Raw genomic sequence first — 17,441 nt, forward strand, 5'->3', positions numbered from 1 at the left:
AAATAACGATACCCATAGTTACATCCATAAACGTTATCTAGATACTTTCCTACCACTATTATTACTGGTAAAAATACCGGTAATTACACAGATCTATCTCTAGCACACGAGTATTACTTTACGCCAAATTTGAAGATTTTGGGCCATTTATCCCCGTGTACATATTATATCCTAGGAATAAACGTATTTGATACTTTATATTTTTTTTTAATATTTACCTATGCTGACTGCATAATAAAACTGTGCTGCGTTGTGTTGTGCATATAGTGTGCTATAAAAATTCAAATTGCCGAAAACACGTGATTTTAAATTGGATTACATCAATATTAAATTAAATAAATATTTTTTTAATTTTAAAACAAGTAATATTTTTGTAGTGTTTCTAAGTTTCTAAAAAGGCTAGAAATTACTCTCAGCTTTCATTAGAAGCGTCAGACAGACTCTAGTATGTACATTAGTCTTTGCTTCGAAGTGTCACCTCAGCTTTATTACCTTCCTAAATGTGTTTAATACTTGGATGAAAAAAGGGCCGTCGAAGGTTTTCTCTCTTCACGTTCCACGTAGTCTATATTATGAGGTTAAGATAAATTCAATGTAGCAGATACGATGGACAAAATTGTTCCAAGAAAAACATTAAGACAGTCATTGGTATCCAGTTTTTTGATCAGAGAGACGAATAATAAAAAAGCAGATATTGTAATTCATTTATTTTTACACAATATTCTCGACTAATGTCAAACAACTAATAATAATAATCCCAATACAAAAATATTTTCATCTTCTTATTCATTATATTGACAGTTTTTACAAGTGTATAGTTACTTTCATTCTAATGTGCTTCTGGTCATAATATCATGTAGTAATATAAAAATTGTTGTGATGTTTTACTTATATATTCACATTTTTCTATACATTATGTCCATTCACTAATTTTACTGTCAACTGTGATGTAAAGTTTGGTGCATAATATACATAAACCACTACTCAATGAGCTCAAACTTTAAAGTCACGTTACTATAAAATAAATAAAACAATGATACACGTATTTCGCAACGGAGTGATTAAACAGTATTATATAAGGCTTACAAAAATAAAAACTTAAGAAATAATATCACCACATGATGTTAGACAGTAAAATTAGTAATAAGATCTAGTTCATAATATATTTAAAATTTTCTATTAAAAATGTACACATCACATACCTGAACGCACATATTTACATCGATTAAAGGCTTCTATAACAAATAAAATTGACGATAATTATTTTAACATTAAACAACAGAAACATTATCTCACACATTTTATGGCAAATCGTCAATATTACCACAAAGGGAAATCTAATTTACCATATTTTAATAGACAATTATAAAACACAACATAGCTATATTTTACATAGTCTTATAACGAAATAAATAAATTATTCTCTAAATAGTTACGTCGCTTATTGTCAAATGAACCTAAAACCCTATAGACAGCGGCCGCGGTCGTCGCAATTCCTATCTTACTTACATTTATGTACTAAAATCAAATTTCTCTTTTAACACTTAATCATAGGAATGTAGAACGGTCAAAAGTGGGCTTTTATTGCTTCCCATAAGCCTATAGATTACCTCGAGCAACGCCGAGATAAATCGTTAGTCTATTTCAATATAAAAGTCTCATAATATACATATACCTAACGAGATGATATCACGTAATGATATGATTTCGATCGACGACGAACAAAAAAGAAAAATACTGACACATAAGTACGGCCGGAAGTAAAACAAGTAGCACAGAAATAGTTATAACAGATTAAAATTAATATATTCAAACAAAATAAAATATAAAAACATTCAACAGCGGTAAAACGAGAAGAAATTCGAAAACGAGAAGCTCCTGCCAGGGGTTACCAACTGCATAAATTGGATAGTATAATTCCCTCGAATAAACCTTAACTAAAATTAAAAAGACATAAATACTGAATAAAGATGGACGGGATAGTTAAAATAGAGTAAAAAATTATTTAGAGTAAAAAAGTTCAGAATAATTGAATTAAATCGAGCAGCATAGATTTGTGCAGCATATTTCATTCTTTAGTTTTAGCTTGTGAAAATAATATCCTTATATTACTTATTAAAACAAGACCCGCACCCATTGTTCCCTCAAAAACTTAAAACTTCTTCACAGAAGACTTTTCCTTGTTCACATTTCACACCACCCCCTTAAATAAATTAAACGTTGGTAACAGTGGCACTCTGTTGAAAGAAAAAAGGTAGTCTTAGGGACAGTTACCGGTTTTAAATTTCCAAAGTTAAAATTACCAAAATATTTCGATACGTCATGTTAAAAAAGTAACGTTAATAGCAACAGTATACCAATATGATTTAACGTTATATTTTTATCATTACTTAAATGCGCTTAAAGAGAAGATGCTACCATTGTACACGGCATCTTTAGATAGAGATAGATATATAATTACCAGTGTAAGAAGCTTTACTTTTACCGGTATTAACGGCTGTTATATTGGTATCGTTATTTTTATCGTTACCTACTTTTTAACATTAACGTAATGGTACTTTGGTATCACACGTAACAATTACCGGTAATTCGATCCCTGCAAACTACCGATATATTATAATCTATAGATTTCACAGCTCTAGGCCGTCGGTATTTTTGTTATAAGAGAAAGAGAGAGAATTATAATTTACGCTCCTTCGCAGATATTAGGCTATCTTCACATTATAAGACTACGGATATAGACATGTTCACATTTTAAGTACACTAGCATTTTAAGCTATTATTATACCACCAATAAGTTCTTAAAATGTGAACCTTACAATCCCTCCATATTATCTACGCGGGAGATCGAAGATAGTCGAAAAGAAGTAGTGGAGAAAGCAGAAGATCTGGATCTTTTACCTTCTTCACTACCCCATTTTGAGGTTTATTTGAAGAGAATGGACGTTTAAGGGGGTGCTTCTGCTTGGTTACCGAGGAGTCGGAGCGCCAGGACGGCGGGGGTGGCGGGGGTGGCGGCGGTGGCGGGTGCGGCGGGGAGGGGATGTAATGCTAGCAATCGCGGTCTTCTCTGACCAGCTGCGCGGTGTCGGCGCCGGTGTCGGCCGCCGGGTCGAGCGCTCGCACCCGCTTCGTACTCCGCGTCTCCGTCGAGGAAGGAGATATTACTGCTGATACTACCTTCTCTTTCAGTTCTTCAGGCACCTCGTAGATGCCCGCTGTGGAATAAATATTTACTGTTAGTGTGGATACATTGAAAATAATAACGATAGTAAAAAATTCAGTAGTCTTCTTTCAATTTAGAAAATGCTTTTTTTAACCCCCGACCCAAAAAGAGGGGGGTTATAAGTTTGACGTGTATATCTGTGTATCTGCCTGTGGCATCGTAGCTCCTAAACTAATGAACAGATTTTAATTTAGTTTTTTTCGTTTGAAAGGTGGTTTGATCGAGTGTTCTTAGCTATAATCCAAGAAAATCGGTTCCGCCGTTTGAAAGTTATCAGCTCTTTTCTAGTTACTGTAACCTTCACTTGTCAGGGGTGTAATAAGTTTTTAATTTACACTTGTTCTCTTGCTAACGTTATTCTAAGAGGTCGCCCAAAAACTCAAACTCGAAATCATTTATTCAATGTATTGTATTCCTTTTGTTGATGCACGTAGTTATGGCGGTCTCTACATATTGACACTAAATGACGTTACTCGCACTCATAAGAAAGAATCATAACCTGTGACTAAGTAACTTATAACGATGCTACTAGATGGCACCACAGGTATCTTCGATCACTCAATGTGGAACCTGAATCGCGCTAACGAAGTGTTAACTTGTATATTACACAAGTTTTAAACTATCGGTTGGGCATCGACTATGACACCCGCTCGGAGAAAGATCTTTCTAAAATTACGGTTAAGCTCATTACTACACACATTGGCTATTATCGATGCATTAAGAGAAGATATTTTGTGTGTTACTTTGCAAGGAGGAAACCCCCTTGTGATGAGTTCCAAGTATCCCTCCATGTCGAATATAGCTCTTCTTCAGCTACTGCAATTCTAATCGCAATTTCGGACCTGAACAGACATACACGTAGAGCAGGACAAGTGACTTACGCAAAGGCGGCTCGGGCTCGCCGGCCGCGGTGGCTCTGGTGACGGCTTCGTACATGGGGTTGCTGAAGTCCCTCCCCTTCCTGGCGGGCTCGTCCAAGGCGTACACGTCCCCCGCGGCCCCCGCGGCGCCCGGCGCACCCGCCAGCCCCGCGCCGAACTCCACGTTGGAGCCAGCGCGGAACGACACTGACTGAGAGGACGCTAGGCTGCCGAGGCCGCCGCCTTTGCCGCTAGAAGGAGAAAGAAAGTGTTTTAGTATTTCAAGGTCACATTTTTCCTATATTTTACTGTCAAACTGGGTTTTAAGAAGTTAAAGTACCGGGCAAGACAAATTACACATCGAACTTTAGTGCCGATAGTTGGAAAGATAGGGTGCACTATAGGTTGTAATTTGATCGTCGGGGTCGTGAGCCTGAACTAAGCGAGGCTTAGATTATGTTTGATTTCTCAAATAGTTTTAGGAGAACTGACTTTGATATAAATTTTCATACTCTGTTGAACTTCCACTTGGTAAGGATTTATGGAAATTCGTTATAAGAGTTTTATCATAAACAGTAGAAGTGTAGAATATACGTTATTAGAGCAGTCAGTCATTCAGCTTATAATTACAAGTAGTACTTACAATGGCCTCTTCCTGATGATGAACCAGCCTGCCGCCGCCGCTAGCGCCAGCACCAGCACCAACAGCACCGGCACCACTATCGCCGCAGCCGAGGACGAGCGTTCCTGCGTGGCGGCCGCGGCCGAGGCGCAGAAGGGCGGCTGGAGCGGCGCGCGGCACGTGCACTGCAGCGTGCCGTCCGAGCCTTCCGTGCACGTGCCACCGTTCTGGCACGGGCAGACTTTGGGCGGAGGCCGTTCACTTTCAATCGCTGCAAGAGTTGAGAATGTCGGTGTAATCAATTCACATTTCGGGGATTCACATTCAAATTGCGGAGAGTGTGCACAGGAACTTTTCAATATTGTCCCCCCTTCATCATTTTACCACCGACCCGCAAGACGCCGGGCGAGTTTCCATCCTATGTCGCCATCATTCCTCATATGCATGGCTAAGGTTTGGAATACTCTTCCGCGATCTATGTTTCCTACCAATCACAATCCGGATATCTTTAAAACAAGAGTAAATCTCTTCTAGGTAAACGCGTCCCATCTTAGACCACATCATCACTTTGCATCAGGTGTGATTGTGGTCAAGCGCTAGCCTATAATTAATAAAAAAACATATTGCGTTAAAACCAGCTGACCTTATCCTCATCATCATCATCTATAACCTATAACAGACCATTTCTGGACTAAAGACCTCTGCCAACGGGAGGGTTTGCCCATAATCACTACGCTGGGCAATCTAGTACAGAGGAGGAGAGTACTAGCACAGAGGACGCTACTGCCCGTTCTCCGTTATATTCCCTTAGTCGCCTCGTACGACATCCGCGGCAAGAGGGGTGGTCACAACTGTATTCTGTTCTGCCGTCACCACACGGCACCTTATCTCATCCCACAAAAAAAACATACAGTCGAATAGAGAACCTTCTCATTTTTTGAAGTCGATTAAAAACCTATATTGATACTTTTCTTCTTTATTAGCCAATCCATTCCATCCATCCATTGTTAGACATCCTCACGTGCACGCGTGATGTCGTCGGACCCAACGGGATGGTTGTCTTCCAACGTGTTTCCTTCCGGCATATACCGGGATATTAATAGTGAAGGTAAAACTGATGGCGAAATGGCGTTCCGCATCCTAGTTACCTGCATCACAGGCGAGCTCGAGCGTGGCGCGCTTGGGCGGGGTGAGCAGGTCGGGACAGGCGCAGCGGCGGCCCGCGGGCACGGCCAGGCAGAGGTGCGAGCACGGCGCGCGCGAGCAGCCGCCGCGCGACGACAGCGACATGTTGTAGCGCAGGGGGTGGTACACTGCGGGGGGGAGGCGAGGGTTAAACAGCTAATCACTCAAATACGAACATTCATCACCATCGTTATACTGCTGCACATAGGTCTCTTGTAAGAACTTACACACCACGGTTCTTGAATCCGGAATCCGGTTTCTAATATCATTTATGTAAATCAATAATAACAGAGGGCCTGCGATGGACCCTTGAGGTATTCCACGAACAATATCACATGGTTTGCTTATAAAATTTTCAATTTTCACAATTTGTTATCAACTTGAGAAGTAAGATTCGAGAACTTTAAAAGCTTAGACAGAGACAAAAGTGATATGGGACAATAATTCCCGGGGTCAGATTTAAAGATATCTTTTTGAATAGGGCTAATAAATTGTCAACTTACCTTTCACAGCCGATGGGTTGACTAGATCCTTCGATATAACGAATGGCACTCCCCGTCCGAACTTGTCCTGTCTCACCAACTCGCCAGTGTCCCTCGTAACCCAGTACAGCGACGACTCGAACACATCCAAAGACAACGGGTGTTTCAGGAAATCACCCTTTAATATGACTTTACGGTTGGTTCCGTCGTGTTTGATCATTTCTATCGTATTGAGTTTGGTGTCCGCCCAATAAATCGTGTGATCCATCGCGTGGTCGATGGCTAGACCGGTTGGATGTCTGACGTTCTCTGTAATGATCGGCCGTCTCTTCGAACCGTCCATCCAAGCCGTTTCAATTTTAGGAGCTGAACCGGCATCTGTCCAGAACATTTTTCCTAGCTGAGGATCAAGGACTAAGGACGTTGGGCTTTCGATTCCAGCGGATACAATAGCTCTTCGGTATCTTCCGTCGGTTCTAGCGACCATTACACGTCCTCTAGGTTTCGAGCCGGTTCTATCTGTTTCGGTCCAGTACAAGTTTTCACCGATGTAGTCTACAGCTATCGCGGTCGGTTTGGAGTTTCCTTTCATGTTGAGATCTTGAGCGTAGCCACTCTTAACTTCTCCATTCTTAGCGTTGATCATGTAAGACCGTTTGATGGTCTTATCGTAACTGTCTGCCCAGAACACCATCTCTTGTTTAGGGTCGTAATCGATGGCTTCTATCCTCTTCTCGGAGGTAATAACATCGAACTGTTCATTCTTGTCTTGGACAAACGCCCGTATTTCAGGACCGTTGGCATACATTAGCACCACTTCGCCTTCTACTGCTTTGCAAATACCAGATAAGCTGTCAGCAAGTCTGGAAAAAAATAAAACATTCTGTTAGTTTCGGATGTTTTAAAAAGTATCAACTTTTATTCTTATTCACAATGAAATTTGAATAAGTCGTTTACCTGTATGCCAGTTTGCCACAGATTGACATAGTTAATTCAGTTAATAACAACAAAATGGTCACATATTGTTATTATTAACTGAATTAACGCCATTCGTGTTTACGATAAGGGGTATGGATTCAATGAAACTGACACATACCTTCTAAGCTAACTTGCTTCAATCTAAGGCTGCATCATTATTTACCACCAGATAAAACTAAGTATTTTAAGTTTTCACTTCTGTCGGCAGTCCCCTCTGACACATGGTGGTCATTTTGAACTTTTTATTACATATTTTGGTTATAGCGGCAATAGAAATACACAGTATGTGAAACTTTCAGCAGTCTACCTATTAACTTATAAGATACAGCTCGCTGACAGTCACGTGGACGGATAGCGGAGGTTTGGCACCTTTCTTCGGGTAGGGACCCTAAAATCATGATTTGGAAAGAACCCAACGTACTTGAACCCTTCCCGACAGCTGCAGCTGTAGCTGCCGTTGAGGTTGGTGCAGAGGTGCGCGCAGCGGTGCGTGCCGGCCGCGCACTCGTCCACGTCGGCGCAGCGCTTGTTGTCGGCGCGCGAGATGATCCAGCCCTGGAAGCAGGTGCAGATGTAGCCGCCGCTGCCCGGCCCCGCGCCCGGCAGCGTCAGGTTGGTGCAGAAGTGCTCGCAGCCGCCTGGAAACAACAGTTAAAGTGAAATCTTCTGTAGGCACGTTGGGCGATTTTGAGTTGGGTCAAAACTTCAAGGTCGCGTTAGCAACACGGAAAATCAATTAACTACTGAGAAAATAAAGCCTAAATTTAATCGTAGCAAATACAAGTGTAAATTAAAAATTTTCAACACCCCCGAGTAGGGTAAAATTGGGAGTTGTAGCTCACGTCTCTAGATAAAGCGCGGCGCGTCTAGCGGTGTAGCTGCGCCGCGCCGCGCATCGTATAGACGTGAGCTACAACTTCCAATTTCACGATCGATGTTAAATATAATCAGTAACAAGAGAATGATCAGGTTGTCACAAACTCCTCGAAGATGATTCAATGGTGATATTATTCTTGGATAGCCTACTTATCACTATTGACATCTCATTTTAGAATTATTTGGATTTATATAAGTAATGGTTTTTTTAAATCGTTCAACAAATTACTTTTAATGTGTCAATTTCAGATAAATCCTAATGACTCAGCTTTATAAGGTTATTTATGAAAATCAGACGGTTTTAGTTACACATTAATCAGCTGATGGTATCAAGTCAACATACTTATTATTTATTCTTAATACGCGTGCGGAAACTTTAAGACCTTTATAATAAATGTTGGATTTCTTTGAGATCGTTGATATCAGAATACCATCGTATTCCTTATAGTTTAATATATGTACATGATGCAGCCCACACAAATTCCATTTTACAATAACAACGTCAACTAAATCATTAACTTTTAATATCATTTTTATTTGCTTATAATTATGATGATTACTTTGAGTTTTTGAAAAGGAATGACTTTCTTAGACCATGTACATGAATAAACTAAAGTCGTATTAATCAACAACTAATAAAAATATTGACTATACTTTGCTAGTCATACTTATATTACTAATCAACCCTTAACAAAAGGAAAGTAAATAAAAACTACTAGATATATATTTATTAGAAAATTTTATTATCGAGACACCATTTTCTTAAAACAAGCACGTTTTTTAATGCACATATTGAAGGATGGTATAAACAACTAAACACATCACTATTCGTTTCGTATTGTTCATACAAACTTAATAAGCTAGGGCAAGATTTATCTTCCAAATTATAAACACTATCGCAACCAAACATTTTCGATATCCACTGCACTTTTTCTACACCTTTAGCATAAACACGTTTATTATTTAAATAATTATTCATGTTTACATATCCTTTGTAGTTTAAGTATGAAATAAAACCTTCTTTCCAATGTATTCCTCTGTTTCTTTCTATCCAACAAACTTGTTTTCTTTCCGTTTTCGTTAAATTATAAAATGGGTATGGTGGCTTGATTAAATAAGTCTGGATATGGTTATTACATAATATAGCTATTTCTTTTACTATAAACTCATTGGAATCCGTCTTGAATCCTTGTACATCAATGATGACATTCATGACAACTTGCGGACAATATTACTTAAGGGTTTATATTCAAAGAGGCGATCGTTTATTATAAGACAATATGCTGATGTTTTATCCGGGATTTCTTGCGAACTTTCAATTTCCAAACGTACGTCTACAGGTCCTGTCTTTAAATTCTCGTTTTGTCTTGAACAGTCAATTACAAACAGTGGTGCCTTTTCTTTAAATGTGATCAGATCAAACAACGGGTCAACAGGAAGATTATAATAAGACTGACGAAATTGAGTGTACATTTCGTATAATATACTGTATTTATTTTCATCAAATTTCAAATTAAGTGAATCGTATGGGTAATATTGTGAATTTAAAAACAGTGTTACATTTGTTAATTTGCAATGATCAAATATAGAACTATCATTAGTCTTACTGTTTTTCCTATTAGTTTGTAGACCAAAAATAACATATCGAGGCTTTTCAAGTTGAGAAGTAGTTTTAATTGACCACGAATGTTTTGTAGTTTTAGGAAGTAAAGGATATTCATATAAATCCCAATTTCTGAATGCTATTTGAATAGGTTTGTCTTTTTCTAAATACTTAAGTAGTGAGAGTCTTTCACGATCCGAAACTTTTATATGCGGCACACGCCACTGAATTGTTCGTACTTCTATATGTATATTATCATCCTTGTGAATTGTTACACTATTTAAATTACTATTACTTCTATTCAGAATAAGTTCATGTTTACAGTTTATAATAATTTTATTATAATCCTCGGCAAATCCCATTATTTTATTCAATGGTATAACAGCATTAAAATATCCCTCTGTCATTTTAAAACCATCCATTTGCCAACCCCACAATGCTGCGACTTTGCTATCCCCCTCATTCATCGATATGTATGATTTTAATGTTGTGGTTATTCCAGGGTTTCTTACGCGATCTATTTCAATACCGTTCATTTCATACCTAATGTCTTGAAATAGAAACATAACAGGGTTATTAGTAAAATTTACAGGTTTCTTTATTTCTTTCCCCGATTGATCTTTTCCAGTCACTGTGGCAAAGCCTTCAACATAAATTGAACTATTACATGGTAATATGTATATGTCTTGCTGATGTATTGGAATGCGAATTTCATCATTTTCTTTAAAGCTGTTATTGTACGGATTGTACGTGTGGATCTCATAACTTTCGATAGAATTATCGAATACTGGGGTGTTATTAATATTTAGAATATTCATACTTTGAATCCGAGTGATCGGAGAAAATCTTTGTTTCTTTTTGTTACAATATTACGATTTGCTTTAATACGTGTACGCGCTTTAGTAGCAGGCAAATGATTGATTCTTTTCACCTCATATCCAAGTGTTTTATTAAACACTATCATTTTGCTCTACGTAAATGAAGTCTCAGTTGGATATTTTCTTCTCTAAAATCAATATTGTTACCGTTTTCGTCAATGATTTTAACAGTTATGGATGATATATTACTCTTATTAACAGGAAGATAAATAATATTTTTTGGAATTTCTATATATCGATATCCTGGAGGAACGTTAGGAATAAATTCATGAATAATATGTGATGCAAACCCATTATTAAATGATCCGAATATAAGATCACATTCGATCCTGATGACAGACAAGGGAAGAATGTTAACTGGATTAACAGACTCATGCCATTTATTTGCTTCAAGTTTTACATTTGGGAAACCAAGTAAGCGTCCTAAACTGTTTTCTACGTCAAAATGTACAGTTTTGGAACAAAAAAGCGAGCATGTTAAAGTATTATTATTTGGTTTTATTTCAATTTCACAGTTGTCTAACTTACTCGCAAGATATTCTCTTATGTCATATAAATCATAAGTACCATATGGAATTTTTAAATATTTACATTCATCACCATATGCAAATATGTTATTGCTATGATTTATGTTTGGTATTGAGTTCAGAGCAGAAAAATATAATAAACCGCATTCATATTCACCATCGAGAATAAGAGGAGGTTGAAAAAATGATTCCAACACAGATTTGTGCCCGGTAATAGTGATTGTTACAGACATGATCGTAAACTAAAAATTTACTGATTTTACTGAACTATTTATACATTTTATTTTGTGTATTCCAAAAACTTCTTAAAAACTTTATACATAGATGACCGCAGTTATAAGGATGACTACCTTGAAAATTTTTGTAATTATAACTCATACCAGTTCCTAAATATTGAATTAACTCTTTAGGTGGTTTTAAATTTCCATAGCTGTCAAAGTATTGAATTTCATTATTTACTTTTGCATAGGCTACCCAATGAGAGCCAGGATTATTGGAGCTATCCAAATTAACTATACCACATTCTTTTCGAAAAGGATGTTTTGGCATCTCATCTCTCATAAACACCCCTCGAAAGTAAGGAATGTCTTGCGAATGGTTGATGATGTCGATATTGGTGAGCGCTCGTTTGGGTAGCCTTTCTCTTAGTTTTTTTCATTTGAAATGTAAATTCCTAAACTACCTCTATGCGGTTTGATATGTAAACCTTTGCCTATATGGAGGGTTTCCATTTTTTCATGATGCCTCTTTAATTCTGTAAAACGTTTTTTAGCGTCTTTCAAATCATTTATAACTTTAGCGATTCCTGCAGCACCACCAGCTAAGCTACCCGCAGCAGATAATCCGGCAAAAATAGGTATCAAAGGAAGTACTCCACCAGTTTTTGGAATTGGTATAATTCGAGGAAGTTTTATTGACGAGTCTTTAGTCAATTCTTTAGCCGCTGCTATGGCTAATTTTATAGCCATTTTCTTACATTTGGGTTTCATTTTTTGCACATGCTTTTTTGCATGAGCAACAACATGTTTAAAGTGTTTTTTCAAACCAGTGCCTGAAGCGGATTTTTTTGGCGACACTGTTTTAGAATTGTTGGCTTTACTAGTCAGTCCCGACCCGGTATACAATTTAGCTATCATAGCTTTATTAACTAAATTTGCTGCTATCTTTTCTCCCAAAGTTGCATCAGATGCTAAAGCACGTTGCTTAGCCCTTTTCATCAATATTTTATCAGCCTTATGACGATCACTTAATGAAGTTGACAAGTCGTATGCAATATCGTGTTGTTTACAATATTCATCCAATTTATTTACACCTTGATCTCCCCGTGCAAGCCTTTTATACAATTTTGTACCAGCACCACAGTAATTATATCCAGGTAGATGAAGTTCAAATGGTAAATGATTTATAAACCAATTGAGAATACTGCTCTCTTTCATTACTTTTATTACAATGAATGTAAAATAACTATACTATCACTTAAATAACAATAAATAAATTGGGAACAAGTTAGTTATAAAATATTCGTTCTATCTATCCAACTATTTTCACTCGATGGAAATCCTAACCACTTTACAAATATCTTGTTTCCTTTTCTTTTTAAAACTTTTTCAATAAGATAGACATTAGGATTTTCTGTTTTTTGAAGTTCTTCTGCATAAAATGAGCCCAAAATTGGCTGATGTTTAGCATCTTCTATAAGGTAAGTAACAGGATTCGTTTTCTGTACTTTTTTAATACGGAATATTTCGGTGGACCAATTAGGAGTGTAACCTTTTTCAAAAACACCTTTATACTTACTAATCCGCACAAAATCTCCAACTTTTAAATTTCTCTTCTTAAGGATTTTTAACTGTTTTCCTACATTAAATCTTTGAAGTATAAGTTTCTTATTATTTTCATTAACTTCGTTAGGAGATAAACCGATCGTTCTGTGTTTAGAGGTGTTATAATTTTCAACTATTTCTTCTAGCACACCTTTAATCCAAGTGTAGTTTCCTTGGAAACTGAATTGTTTATACATTTTATTTTTTAAAGTTCTTATAAGTCTTTCAACTATAGAAGCTTTTTTAGTGGAATATGTAGAATAATGATTGATGTTAAATTTTTTGACTATCGTTTTAAAATTTTCGTTGTAAAACTCAGTTCCAAAATCAGTTTGAAGGTTTTTTGGAATACGTCCTTTCTTTAATATAGATTCAAACGCTTTAGAGACCTGATCTTTATTTTTAAACTTTAGTGGAAATGCCCAAGCATATTTTGAGAATGTATCAATTATAACTAAAATATATTTATAACCTGAATTTTGTTTCGAAAGAGATTTCATATCAATCAAGTCAGCTTGCCATAAATCGTCTATATCTCTCATGACAACATGTCGACGAGGAAAGTTTACTCTTGCATTTTTATGTATTTCATTTACGACGCTGTTTTTGCTCATGTTTTACTTTACTAGCCTCGGTGATTTCGATCAAATTACTTACTTTAATATTTATTTCTGTAATAAACTGATTAATTGATGATATTTTTTTTGAAAGATTGTCTGCCAAAACATCAACGTATTCTTTTGTAACACAATCGTTAGAATCTACCGGTTGCGCAAGATTTTTTACTCTTTTATGCTGAGCATCCAAATTATTGTTTGTACACTTCAAAGCGCATTCTAATAACACTCCTTTCATTCTTCGCATCTTATTAACATGATGTCCAAACTTATCAACTTTCATGTTCAACCTGCTTATCAATACTGAACACGCTCCATAAATGTGCTTTCTTTTATTCTTTTATTATACCCGCTTCTTTTAACTCTTCAATAATCGAAAGAATTTCATTATCATGATTAGTGTTGCCAGCGTCTCTGGACGCAATAATCAATCTTAATCTTTCAATTAACTCATTAGGATCATCCCAATAGATGAGATCAGTATCAGTTTTGTATTTCTTTAAAACTGGTAGCCTACCACCGTACTTTAATTTGTTTGTTTCACACATATCCTTTTCATAAAATAATGGTTTGATGATTTGAGAATATTTTTTTCCTTTGTCACCTTTAATTTGATTAGCAGGATTGTAATCTCTTTTATGAGCACTAGTACTAATTAAGATATCTTTATATGTGATTTTATCACTTTCAGTTACTTTATTCAAGTTTGGTTTATTTCTTAATAAAAGTTCTATTAAACCAGCAGTTAGTTCATAACTTTTATCATCAATAGTAATAAACGTTAATTTGTTTGAAGACATATCATCTACAGTTGAAAATTTGACGGGGGTATTTCCTATCATCAATTTTTTGTTAATGCGACGTATACCAAATGGTATAGATACATTGCTTTGCTCGCCAAACAGATCATTGTCTGCCAGTGTTTCGGAAATGTTGACTTCATCATTTAGAAATTCCAAAGGTTCAGACATTTCCTCTTGTTTTTTCGGATTTTCTTCAAAGTTATTATCGTTGTAAGTAATTTCAATATCACCATCTTGTTTTGAGTTTATATTTGGAATTTCAGGCGATTGATTATTTCCAACACTTGCGTTGTTACAATTAGTTTCGTGATAAGATTTGTTTGTAGCATATTTACTTAGTGTAACAATTGCTTTCAAAGGATCAGACAGTGGTTTAAATATTTTTTTCCGCCTCAGTTCTAACTCTTCATCTTCATCACGTAATCTTTTTACTTTACTTTTAATAGCCTTTACTGATTTAATTAACTCTTTTTTCAAACTTGTTTCCATTTCTTTTTTTAATTATTTTACACAACCATTGAACTATGTAGTAAAAATTAAAATGAAACTAATTTTAAATTACAATCTGTTTAAATAATTTCATTCAAAATTTTACAAAAACGTCGAAAGATTTTCTATATCTACCGTTGTTTAATTCACAATCTTTGTTAATTATTAAACATGTGTATGGATCTTTCCATATATCTGAACATAATTTTTTGAAGTCTGACCAAGTCATGTCAGAATTGACATGTTCGTTATAGATGTGTTTCAAATTTATATCATCTTGTTTAAAAATTATTAAAAAATTTACGTTATCTCGAATTAATTGTTTTGGTATCTTAGAATATGTTTGAGTCAAATAAAAACAGTCGATGTTCTTATGTCTACCCATTGAAAAATAATCTCGGATATTTACTTGGTTCTCGCAAGTAACATCATCAAAAATAAATACAGAATTTTTCAAGGCTTCAGTAGGAGGAATAACCTCTTTATCATCTTTGAAGGTAAAGAGCTTAACAGCTGGAACCATGCTTAAAACTTTATTCAAAAAACAATATTTTGGTTGAAATGTTGTTTTAGAATATAGGTAAACATTTTGAAACTTGAGACCATTTTGATGTAGTAATAAGCTTAACATTGTGTTTGTTTTGCCACAATTTGAAGGTCCACATATTATACAGCGAATCGTATCGGGCAACAGCAAACTATGCCTTTTTTGGATTGATGACGCTTCTATATTTAAATTGTTAATTTCCAATGTTACTGGTTGTTTGATCAACTTCATTGTGTTTTCTGTTAAAAAAGATAAAATCCTGTTATAAAGTCTTCACATTATATTCTATATAATTTTATAACTAAAATGTAACATAATGTTAATAACCAATTTAAAGAAATGACACCATACACGTGTAAACTCGGAATGCGTTGCTGTGTCACTAAAGATTTGTTTTCACTTTGCTCAAATTACCCATTTGAGAATACAAGATTATATAAGATTTTACTATCGATGCATGTTCATTCCTGTTACAGCTCTCGGGAAAAACTTGGAATGTGATGCTGTGTCACTAAAGCATTATGTTTTCGTTTTGCTCAAATTACATCGTTTTAGATCGCAAGACAGTATTAGATTAATTATTATTTATTAAAGCTTCATTCCTGCTACAGCTCCCGAAGAAAACAGTAGCCGCGCTCATAATTTTATCATAATAAATATCGAGTATTTTACTTGGTAAGTTATTATAATTATTTTATAACAATGTGCTGACTTTTAATAAAGCATGTATTTTTTTACCGTTATTTATTAATTATTTTTCTTTTTGTTTCAGAATTATGTCGACTCCTATCTTACCCAACGAAAATCTAACAAATCCTTTTTACTACGCACAAGATGTAAACGGGTTCGCGGAAACTGAATTTCAGAGACTTTGCGAGGATTTAGCTCAAAAACAAGCAGCAGAACCAGTTCAAGCATCTAGTAAGGAGATGAAAAAAAAGAAAAAATGCAGTTTATCACTATTGAAGCCTGTTTCACCCCCGACTTCTACATCAACATCCTATGTTATTCGCAAAGCAACTGGAAGACGGCTTCATTTAATAAAAATAAATATTTATGGACTAAATGGAGGAGAACAAGATGAAAATATAAATGGTGATACTCCTAGTGTTAGTGCACAGTATGTAGTCAAGGATAATTACGATGAAGTTATGGATGCTACAGAAAATTTGATAGGTAAAATAATGTCAAAAATTACTCACTCCATATAAATGTGAACTATTGTTGAAATGTAATTTGCTTATTTTTAAATATCATCATATTTTTTGTTTATAAAAATAGTGTTTTTTAGAGTAAGGAGCTGTAGCATGAATTCATTATTTATGAAATAAACGTGGTTTAAAGAATAAAATTGTTTTTTTAAATTTTAAATTATTAATTGAAAACATTATGATTGTACTAAGTACCTAATAATATTAACGTATTCCATGTAAATATTAAGTAGTACAATCAAGTTTTTTCAAATATTTCAAGGGTTCGATTCCCTTAAATGTAAAGGTTTTTTTAATTTTGCTTAATGTTTGCTTACTGCATTTTCTTTTCTTGACCAAGGTGATAAGGATATAATGTTGAAATTGAAGGTCTATATAAACAAACGTAAAGGTCAGTAAGCAAACATTATCACCTGCTATGATATCACTATAACTCAAGTTATTGATCTCGATAAATATAAAAATAAAAAACTGAAAGGTAAAATAATAAAATGTCAGTGATGATGAGTAGTAAATATTTATTTCAATATTTGCATGCATACATGAACAATCAAAATTGCACAGTAATGAATAACATAAAATCTAGTACAAATTAACAACTAAAAAATTGTACTGTAGTGCCCCCACGGCAACGTTTTAAATTGCTTCTTTAAAATTTGTCTTTTATCATCTTCACTATTTAAAACTAACTTATTAATTTTTTGGGTATATACA

The 17,441-nt window shown here is 35.3% G+C and overlaps 1 protein-coding gene across 1 annotated transcript in view; it reads right to left on the reverse strand.

Moving 5' to 3' along the window:
- Nucleotides 1-692: 692 nt before the first annotated feature.
- Nucleotides 693-17,441, reverse strand: part of LOC123868360 (low-density lipoprotein receptor-related protein 2) — a 305,413-nt gene continuing 288,664 nt past the window's right edge. The window contains exons 21-26 of the mRNA XM_045910850.1: nucleotides 7,775-7,991; nucleotides 6,397-7,238; nucleotides 5,857-6,021; nucleotides 4,730-4,979; nucleotides 4,108-4,337; nucleotides 693-3,218 (exon numbers count right to left, since the gene is read on the reverse strand). Coding sequence (XP_045766806.1) covers nucleotides 3,052-3,218; nucleotides 4,108-4,337; nucleotides 4,730-4,979; nucleotides 5,857-6,021; nucleotides 6,397-7,238; nucleotides 7,775-7,991 — 1,871 coding nt within the window. The 3' untranslated portion in view covers nucleotides 693-3,051. The remainder of the gene's footprint in view (nucleotides 3,219-4,107; nucleotides 4,338-4,729; nucleotides 4,980-5,856; nucleotides 6,022-6,396; nucleotides 7,239-7,774; nucleotides 7,992-17,441) is intronic.

Source organism: Maniola jurtina, chromosome 9 (genome assembly GCF_905333055.1).
Source record: "Maniola jurtina chromosome 9, ilManJurt1.1, whole genome shotgun sequence".
Lineage (NCBI taxonomy): Eukaryota > Metazoa > Arthropoda > Insecta > Lepidoptera > Nymphalidae > Maniola > Maniola jurtina.